This window comes from Penaeus vannamei, chromosome 8 (assembly GCF_042767895.1).
Source record: "Penaeus vannamei isolate JL-2024 chromosome 8, ASM4276789v1, whole genome shotgun sequence".
In the NCBI taxonomy this organism is placed as follows: domain Eukaryota; kingdom Metazoa; phylum Arthropoda; class Malacostraca; order Decapoda; family Penaeidae; genus Penaeus; species Penaeus vannamei.
The window spans coordinates 28,230,246-28,240,245 of record NC_091556.1 but is presented as its reverse complement, the minus strand read 5'-3'; the positions used below and the strand labels follow the sequence as shown (position 1 = coordinate 28,240,245).

At 42.6% G+C, this 10,000-nt stretch overlaps 2 protein-coding genes across 8 annotated transcripts in view; both read left to right on the top strand.

Moving 5' to 3' along the window:
• Tsp (Thrombospondin) overlaps window positions 1-6,083 on the top strand; it is a 116,415-nt gene extending 110,332 nt beyond the window's left edge. For all 7 annotated transcript variants that reach the window (XM_070124488.1, XM_070124489.1, XM_070124486.1 and 4 more), the window contains 5 exons: window positions 14-135; window positions 554-641; window positions 3,198-3,381; window positions 3,699-3,936; window positions 4,153-6,083. In XM_070124488.1, coding sequence (XP_069980589.1) covers window positions 14-135; window positions 554-641; window positions 3,198-3,381; window positions 3,699-3,936; window positions 4,153-4,247 — 727 coding nt within the window. In that variant the 3' untranslated portion in view covers window positions 4,248-6,083. The remainder of the gene's footprint in view (window positions 1-13; window positions 136-553; window positions 642-3,197; window positions 3,382-3,698; window positions 3,937-4,152) is intronic.
• Window positions 6,084-7,120: 1,037 nt separating this feature from the next.
• Window positions 7,121-10,000, top strand: part of LOC113815355 (urocanate hydratase) — a 99,506-nt gene continuing 96,626 nt past the window's right edge. Inside the window, exon 1 of the mRNA XM_070124483.1 lies at window positions 7,121-7,509. Within this exon, the coding sequence (XP_069980584.1) occupies window positions 7,318-7,509 (192 nt within the window). The 5' untranslated portion in view covers window positions 7,121-7,317. The remainder of the gene's footprint in view (window positions 7,510-10,000) is intronic.

The following is a 10,000-nucleotide window of genomic DNA, read 5'->3' as shown; positions in this document are numbered from 1 at the left end:
TTCCCTTCTTCAGGACATACCAGACCGTGGTGCTGGATCCCGAGGGCGACTCCCAGATCGATCCCAACTGGGTCATTTACAACAAGGGCGCTGAGATTGTCCAGACTATGAACTCTGACCCCGGGCTTGCTGTGGGTGAGTAGAGGTCAGCGTGGCATTTGAGGGGGGGGGGTGCTTGGTTATTTTTTAAAGTTTCGGTTGAAAAATAGGTTTGTGGGGAAACAGGGGAGAAAGTTTTTGAATTGTTGAGGAAATATATAAAGAAAATATAGTTATTAGATTCTCGTCCGATAATTTTCGTCATTTACAGATCGGAATTAAGAAGTTAATACTTTCAACAAAAAACGTTGTATGAAAAAATATGTACTTTTAATGAAAGGTTTTAAAAAATTTCCTATGCAATACACCTACACAAAAAGACGAACAAAACGAGATAGATAAACAAATTACAGGAATAAAATAAACTAACATGAAGGTAAAACACACACACACACACACACACACACACACACAAAAGAACGAAGATTTAACCCACGCCCCCCCCCTTCCCCAGGCTTCCACAGGTTCGGCGGCGTCGACTTCGAGGGCACCTTCTTCGTGGACACCGAGATCGATGATGACTACGTGGGCTTTATATTCAGGTGAGTCCTACGAGCCCCGCTTAGAAGGGACACCCACGCGAGCAAGGGACCGTGGATACAAGCACGTCGTCCATCTGCTAAAAATAGTCTCATAAGCGTTATTATCAATTTTATTCTTATTGTTATCTTTTGTTTATTTTTTCGACAAGTAAAGCATATGCTTCGGTGCTGAGGTGTTCCAGGGTGAGCTTCCGGGGTTTGCTATTTGTAAGATTGATTGTTTACACACGTAGTCTCTCTCTCTCTGTCTCTGTCTCTATGTCTTTCTCTCTCTTTGCCTGTCTCTCTCTTTCTCTCTCTCTCTCTCTCTCTCTCTCTCTCTCTCTCTCTCTCTCTCTCTCTCTCTCTCTCTCTCTCTCTCTCTCTCTCTCTCTCTCTCTCTCTCTTTCTTTCTCTCTCTCTCTCTCTCTCTCTCTCTTTCTCTTTCTCTTTCTCTTTCTCTTTCTCTTTCTCTCTCTCTCTCTCTCTCTCTCTCTCTCTCTCTCTCTCTCTCTCTCTCTCTCTCTCTCTCTCTCTCTCTCTCTCTCTCTCTCTCTCTCTCTCTCTCTCTGTGTGTGTGTGTGTGTGTCTCTCTCTGTCTCTGTCTCTCTGTCTTTCTCTCTCTCTGTCTCCCTCTTCCTTGTTCTTTATGTATATTTCCTTCTGCCTGTAATACTCCTATCAGTTCTTAGTTTTCCTTTTCTTTATATAATTCTTTTTTCCCTCTCTTTTTCCATTTACTCTGTCTTCATCATCATTTTTTTTCTTTTTCTTTTTTTGCTGTCGTCATGTAATCATACACGTATATATGATGACATGTATACAAGTATGCATGGCCAGTGTAACACATTCTCACAGACACGGACCCGCGCGCCAATGGAACAAGAATAGAAAAGAATGGAACAAATGTCAAAGAACGAAAGAAACAGGGAGAAATGTAGAGAGATGGATAAAAATATGAATTGGCACTTTGATAGGCAGGCTCTGGATGCTGTGTATGCGAAACCGTCGACTGATATTGGCAAGTCGATGAGAAAGAAATCAAATGAAAATTGGAATAGTATGAAGGGAAAAAAATCGCGTGTGTATGCGCGTAGGTGTGCACAGACACAGGCATATATATTTATACATACGCACAGGCACAGACACACACAGACACACAAACACACACACACACACACACACACACACACACACACACACACACACACACACACACACACACACACACACACACACACACGACTACATATATTGGTATCTGTTTGTATGTCTGTATGTATGTACTCCTATGTATCTGTGAATATAAACAAGATAAAAAAAGTAATTGCACAACAATTTCATCTTTTATCAACACTAGCTTTTTGACACAATCATGAACCGTGCTAATGAGTGACACCTGCCATGAATACCTCTTAATTAGGAACGCACCTCGAACTCTGGAGGAACTTCCTAATTAACAACACAACCCAGTTTTATTTGAAGTTACTCTTTTTTCCGTGTAAATTAGCGACGGGAAAGCAACCTTTATGTATATAGAGTGGAGGGAGAAGTCTATTTTTCCCTCGCTCTATCTATAAAGAAATTGGATTAAATTGCTCTTTTCGCAATAAAAAACTACAGGATTATGGATAAAAGGGAACGCCAAAATCCCCCCTCTCTCTCTTGTTCTTTTCCTTAATTGGCTTAATATCCCTAACCCTTCAAGAGATTATAATCGCATATAAAGCGATAGAACAGACGATCATCCTTGCCATGAATAAGAAATCAATTCTTTAATTTTTTCAGGGAAAAAAAGAAAAGACAATTCTTTTTTCTTTCTTTCCTTCCCCCGTTCGTACGTAGGCAGAAAATAGAATGGCTTCTAGTGATAACGATTGTCTGTTTCTGATGCCATGTCCGTTCGCTGTAGAATCTGTGTCAGTTTGTTCTCGGAAGAAACGGGGGGGGTGGGGGTAGTGAAGTTACTGGAGAGGGAGGGAGGGAAGGAGGGAGAGAGAGAGAGAGAGAGAGAGAGAGAGAGAGAGAGAGAGAGAGAGAGAGAGAGAGAGAGAGAGAGAGAGAGAGAGAGAGAGGGGCAGAGAGAGAGACAGATAGACAGACAGAGATAGTTAGATAGACAAGTTGATAGATAAATAGGTAGACTGATAAAGAGAGAGAAGAGAAAGAGAGATAGTTACATAGATAGATAGATAGAGAGGGGCAGAGACAGAGACAAACAGACAGACAGAGATAATTAAATAGACAGATAGATAGATAAATAGATAGACAGATAGACAGAGAGAGAAAAAAAGAGAATAAGAGAGAAATAGATTAATAGACAAAAGGAAAGAGAGAAACTTAACAAAAGATAACAAGCGAGCAAGACCCTAAGCAAAAACAAACAACAAAGAGCAAGAAGCAACAGAGAACAATGAAGAAAAAAATGAGAAAGGAGGAAAAATAGAGTAATAAAGAAAAAATAAATGATGAGTAGAAACAGTAACGGTGGAAACAAACCTCCAGTCCGGTCGCCTCTCGCACCCCGCGACCTCCAGCCTCTTTCGCAACTCACCTTCCTCTTGCGCCCCTTTGCAGTTACCAAGACAACGGCAACTTCTACACGGTGATGTGGAAGAAGAACACGCAGACGTACTGGCAGGCGACGCCCTTCCGCGCCGTGGCCGAACCCGGGATCCAGCTGAAGCTCGTCGAGTCGTCCACGGGGCCGGGGCAGATGATGAGGAACTCCCTGTGGCACACGGGAGACACGGAGGACCAGGTGGGTGCGCGGGCGGGGTGGGGCGGAGGGAGAGGGTGGCCGTCATAACCTCAGATAGATCTTTCTAATTCAAATATTCTAAAGTAAGTCTTCTAGTTTGTGTTTTTTAGAGTGAAAAAATTACAAGCTGTGTTGTCATCGAACACCCGATGACAACACACGATGACTTTTTTTTTGTATATTAATTTGCTTTCGTAATGCTAGGAATGGTAGAATGTATATAAACGTAAAGAAATGAAGAACATTTTTATTTTGGAATGAACATCCTCGCGTTCGTGCATCTGTTCCTCATCGCTTCTGTCCCTGCCTCCGCCCAGGTCAAACTCCTGTGGAAGGATCCGCGCAACGTGGGATGGAAGGAGAGGACCGCCTACCGCTGGCTCCTCCTCCACCGTCCCAAGATCGGCCTCATCCGTCTGCGTATCTTCGAGGGCGAGAACATGGTGGCCGACTCAGGGAACATCTTCGACAGCCAGCTGAAGGGCGGCCGCCTGGGCGTGTTCTGCTTCTCTCAGGAGATGATCATCTGGTCCGATCTCGTCTATCGGTGTAACGGTAAGCTTCGCGGGGAGACCAGGGCGGGATTGCCCATTCAGTTGTTAATTCAGAGTTGAGGTAAATGAATATATAGGGAGAGGGATTCTTCAATGTGAGACACAGGTGAATGCATGGTTAACCAAGTACATCACCTCCATTCAAGCACCAAGCAACATTATTATTAATATCTGTTTACGCCCAGAAAACCGAATTAATACCCCCCCCCCTCAACAGACCACGTTCCCGAGAGCATCTACAACCAGCTGTCTCCTGAGCTCCAGCGGCTGGTCGACATCGACGTGAGCCGACCGGTGCCCAACGGCCTCTAAGCGAGCGAGCGGGAAGGCCTGCGACCAGTAGCAGCGGGGAAGCTGCTACGGCTGTTTGGGGAAAAGGTCATAGAGAAAGAAAATCAGGAAAAAGAAGAAGTATTTATAGTCAGAGGAAGACAAGTAATGGTGGATGATGGAGGTTGCAATATAATAACTTGTCTCGAAAGCCGTCCGGGTGGTCTTGGCTTTGGCTTCGGTATCACGCTATCGATGGATTATTAAACAGCGAATGTGTTCGAAGGCGCGCACATGTCTGCCAAGGGAAATGTCTGAACGTCGAACAGAATGTCTGACGGTTAACTGAAGCCACGCCATCAAGGAATCTTCTGAGGAGACCTGGCTCTCCTTTCATCCTCCCGGGTGTTCGATGACAACACAGCTTGTAATTTTTTCACTCTAAAAAGCACAAACTAGAAGACTTACTTTAGAATATTTGAATTAGAAAGATCTATCTGAGGTTATGACATATTTTTAAGGTAATATGTACATTTTGAAGCAGCGGTCAAGCCGTGTACATAGCTTTCTTTTTTTTACAGCACGTTCGTTTCATAGTCGTATTTAGGCTCGGTTTATGATTGGTTAGAATCAGTTATTCATTGACGCATCTTAACTAAGCTTAGTTCCTATTGGCTGGAAGTTTAGTCCTTTGCTTAGGGGTTGCTGAGTGCCACCATTTAGTTAAATAACCATAGAACAGCGTCATCGTTAAGCTTATCGACCTCAGCTTAGAGGCGTAGAATGCTTCTTGTTGTTAGGCTGCTGTTATAATGCGTTAAGTTTTATTTGTTATCGTTGCTCCATTGTTTTAATTATTTTTTCTCCCAATTTCTGTTTTTATGTTTACGTTGGTTTTATTTATGCGTTTGAGATTTGTTATTCCATGTTCTGTCCCTTTCGAAAACCAGCATTGAGCCTCGGACCTTATGCAAGCGCTGCCTTATTCTCCAAACTGTTGCCTTATGAACTCGAGATAAATACCATTGCTGGGGAATGTTGCTGAACGAAGTCGTTCATAGAAAGACAGATTATACCGTTGCCTTAAACTACAGCCAACAATAGAAATCTTGTAGAAAAGCCAAGTATGTAGATTAGCGCCTTTCTTATCCTTTTTTTGTTTGTTTTTCGTTTTTTTGATTATTAGCAATCTGCTGTTTGTTTTTTTCAGATCAAATGGAATTTTTCATTTTTTCTTATAACTAATACCGTAATGTAACATATCAAGAGTCATGTTATTAATAAGAAATGTCTCGGTATTTTCTTCATTTCAGCGATTTTTTTCCTAGACAATTATTTGCAAATAAAAACAAATGAAGTGACTTAATTAAGTGTAGTGGAGAGAGACTGATATGCTCCTGTGGGATTGACGAAAAGTTGTGAAGTAAAGATAAGGATTTTGTCGTGCAGAACCAGGTATTGTGTGAGACGTTTACTTATATTTACTTATGGAGACTAAAAAAAACTCACAAAATTCTTAGAATAAGTGTTGTTGTTTAAATGTTCTCTTGTTGTTTTTTCATCTAATTTAACGCTTAGTTTATTTAAGTAGATTTTAACCATTTTTTTTCAAAACTTCAACTTCCGGATGTCCCGGATGTAGCTCAACTCGCCCACTGATGACGTCACTGTGACATCATTGTTCTTCCTTGACGTCACGGAAAATTCGTGACATCATGTAAATAAATAACGTCATTTGCGACGTCATAAGGGGAGAGGATCTGCGACCCATCTATTAATGGTTTCCATTTTATTTTAAAAATCCTAACAGTCAATCTAGATTCTTAAGGTTCACCTCCATCTTCTTATTGACATAAATAAATAAAAAAAATCTCAAAAGCTTGTTTTAGTGTGTTATCCCCCATGGAAATAATGAAATAATGCTCAAGGCTAAGTATTTATTCATGCAGATGATATCTTATTATGCTTGTAACAATACTGCATCATTAATTCAATTAGCAACAATGCAAACATGACTATTAATCATAAAAATATAAAACTGTGAATTATTAATACAAATGTATTAACGTAAAAAGGTACAAAAAAGCCATAAATATATATTCTATTAATATTGTTCAACAAGGAAAGCAGATAGAGATTACAAAAGACCAACAAACAATAAATACTCGTTACAAAATGAATAAAGTAGATTATTATGATAAATAAAACGATAAACAGGGCAATTAAAAAACCGGCAAACAACATCCAGAGCGGCATAGAGGAAGAGGAACAATAAACGGATGAACTTGAAACAAATGACAGCACATTATTTTCACGAATGTTGTCCGTTTATACGATCCGATGCTCCTCTCAAAAACACATCTGAATCTGAATAAGAACCTTTAACGTGGAGAATCTCTTTAAAAAAAGTTAGTGAATAATTTTACATGTTGTTAGGAGCGAGATCATTAATCTCCTTGATCCTTATTTGGAAAGTTGTATAAGTTTCGTTTTTTTTTCTGTAAGCGTTGTATAATTTTGTATAATCTTCTTATGAAACGAAATTGTGCTACGGAAACGAATCCGGAATTGTTAACATAATCAACGCATATCAGTTTTTTCTCTCGTCTCTGTTGCCTCATTATCATTGGCGCCAAACCACATGCCAAGGTACGACGAGCCAATGGGAAGGGAGCATTCTATCGGGCGGGGTAGGAAGCGGCCACCTGATTGGTCAGTCGAGGGGGTGTGTCTCCTTGACGACGACGAGGGAAGCGGCAAAGCATAATGATCCTTGTGGCATTTACGCATTATATGAGAGGGACACAGAAGCATAAGGTTGTTATCCAAGGGGAGTATAATAGCCGAATCGTCCTTACGGGCTCTCAGGATCGAGTCGTGGCCATCCAGTCTTCCGAAGTTTATAAGAAGCAAAACTGGCCAAGGACAAGATCAGTGTGGCGATTGACGAGGATCCCGTGCCCACGCGTGCCCTGCCTCCTTGCTGACGCGTCCGTGTCCAAGGAATTCCTTAGCTATTTATATCAGTGAAGATAAAAAAAATAGATTGAGTTCACAGCGGTAAAGGATATTAGGGTGATAGAGGACATAACGAAAACCACTGAAGGTCACCATGAGCACCATTACCGTGACCTCTCCTCCCCCCGCCGTGGCCATCGGAAGGGGTCAAGCAAGGCCAGTGCTGACCCTGGCTAACCTTTGCGCTGGATTGCCCGTCAACCCCCTGCCGCCCGCACGCCCACGAGACGAAAGTGTCCCCCACGCCCCCGTCCGCACCCACAACCTCTCCAAAGAACAACAGCAGGTAAATGTACACTTGATATTTGAGACACAAATTTAAACCAAAATAGATAACCAGAAAAAAATAATAAGTGACAGATAAAGAAATGGATAAAGACATAATGTACAAAGTTTAGTCCAGAGATGACTGACGAGGCGCTGAAACACGAGCCTGAATTATGGTTATGTCTATGTCGTCTATTGTTCTCGCTCGAGCATGACGAGACAGGGACGGAAGCCCCGCCTGCAGAGAAATCGCAATTATTCTACGTAATGAGAAGCCGCAACAGCATTGGCAGAGCTATGAATTAGAGATCTTGATTGTTGTGTGATTGGAATAATCCATGAGGATTATCTCATGATGGAAATTGATGAGGTCTCCCGAAAGACAAGGGTCATCAAGCTAGCAGCTTTAGTGTTTCTCATGAGTGATGCTGTAAAATGAGTAGCAATGAGGTAGAGACATCAAAACGATAACATATATATAATGCACACACACACACACACACACACACACACACACACACACACACACACACACACACACACACACACACACACACACACACACACACACACACACACACACACACACACACACACACACCAGACAAAACCAAGACTACACACTCAGTCAACATCATCCGAACAAATCAGGATTGTGAGGAACAGGTTCAGCATCGCCTTCTGAACTAAACAGATACACCAAACCTTTTTTTTCTTTTCTTTTTTTTTTTTTTTTTTTTTGAGTCAAGATTCTAGAACCATCCACGTCTTTCAAGTGGTAAACGACACACATATTAAGTAGTAAAGTAAACACATAGATGATCTATATCAGAGATCGATGACACTTAAGCACTTCCGTAACTTTTAAATCTTTAATATCCAATATCAATATCCTTAAAGATATTTACGTCTTAATCCCACACTCATACCTTTAAACTTATCCACGACTATCACTTTCATAAGCCCAAAACTTATGTCTTCAGTCTATCATCTTAAGAAATATATATCGATCTCAAAGGGAATTTTCGAAAGCTAATCTAGGACTCAACCAATTCTACATACCATTTTTAATTTTAATTTTATTGATCTGTGTCTATGTTTATCTATTCATTCGCTCTTTTATTTCTATTTTACAACGATTCAGAACCAAGAATCTTACCTAACTTTTTCCTTTTTTTATTAGTTTATTGTTATTTATTTTTCTACTTTTTCGTCCATTCAATCTTATTTTAAAACGAACAAAAAATACCACACTTTTTTTTCTTTTTTTCCATTTTAACTTTACAAAAAAACTAAAGCCTAAAACCAATTGAACCGAAGCCATACCCCCTTTTTACCCATTTTTCTTCTCCTTTCCCCTTAACTTTACAACGACCACGAGCCACGACCTCCCGGACTATGACGGACGACCCCTTAACTAATCCCACACGTCGTGCGCCGCCCACGTATCTTTGTCGTCCGAATAAATAATGGGCGGAGATATTTCTCGTGGGTTTTATCCGCCGTAATTCCGTAGATGCTTCTCCATCACTCTTCTTGCATTGGGGGGAGGAGAGGGAGGGAGGAGAGAGGGAAAGGGGGGAGGAAAAAGGGAAGGGAGGATAGAGGAGGAGAGGGAGGAGGGAGGAAAAGGGGGGGGAGGGAGGAAGGAGGGAAAGTGGGAGAAAAGATGGGAGGAGAGGGAGGATGATGGAAAGGGGAGGGAGGGAGGGAGGGAGGAAGGAGGGAAAGGGGGTGAATAGATGGGAGGAAAGGGAGGAGGGAGGGTAGAAGGAGGAGAGAAGATAGAAGGCGAGGGAGGAGGGAGGAAAATGGGGGAGGAGATGTGAGGAGTATGGGCGTAAAGGAGGGAGGGAGGGAGGAGGGAGGAAAAGGGGGAGAGAAGGTGTGAGGAGAGGGAGGGAGGGAGGGAAAGGGGGGGGGAGGAGATAGGAGGAAAAGGAGGAGGGAGGGGGAAGGAGGGAAAGGGGGAGAGACGATGGGGGGCGGGAGGGGAGGGAGGGAGGGAGGAAGAAGGGAAAGGAGGAAAGAAGATTCGAAGAGAGGTAGGAGGAAGGAGGGAAAGGGGGAGAGAAGATGGGAGAAGGAAGGGGAGGGAGGGAGGAAGGAGGGAAAGGGGGAGAGAAGATGAGAGGAGAGGGAGGAGGGAGGGAGAGAGTGAGAGAAATGGGAGGGGAGATGCCAGGAGGAAAGGTAGGGAGGGAGGAGGGAGGGAGGAAGGAAGGAAAGGGGGAGAGAAGACTTGAGGAGGGAGGGGAGGGAGGGAGGGAATGAGAGAAATGGGAGAGCGGCAAAAGGAGGGGGAGGCTGGGAGAAAAAAAATGTAAGGAGGGAGGGATGGGAAGGGAAAAAAAGGAAATCAGAGGAATAAGAGAAAGACAGGTGGATCACAAGGAAGAGAGAGGAGGGAGGAAGGAGGAAGAGAAGAACGGGGAGAGATGGAAGGAAAGAGGAAGGGGAACGAAAAAGGGGCTGAAGGGGTATGAATGGAAGGAGGAAATGGAAGAAAT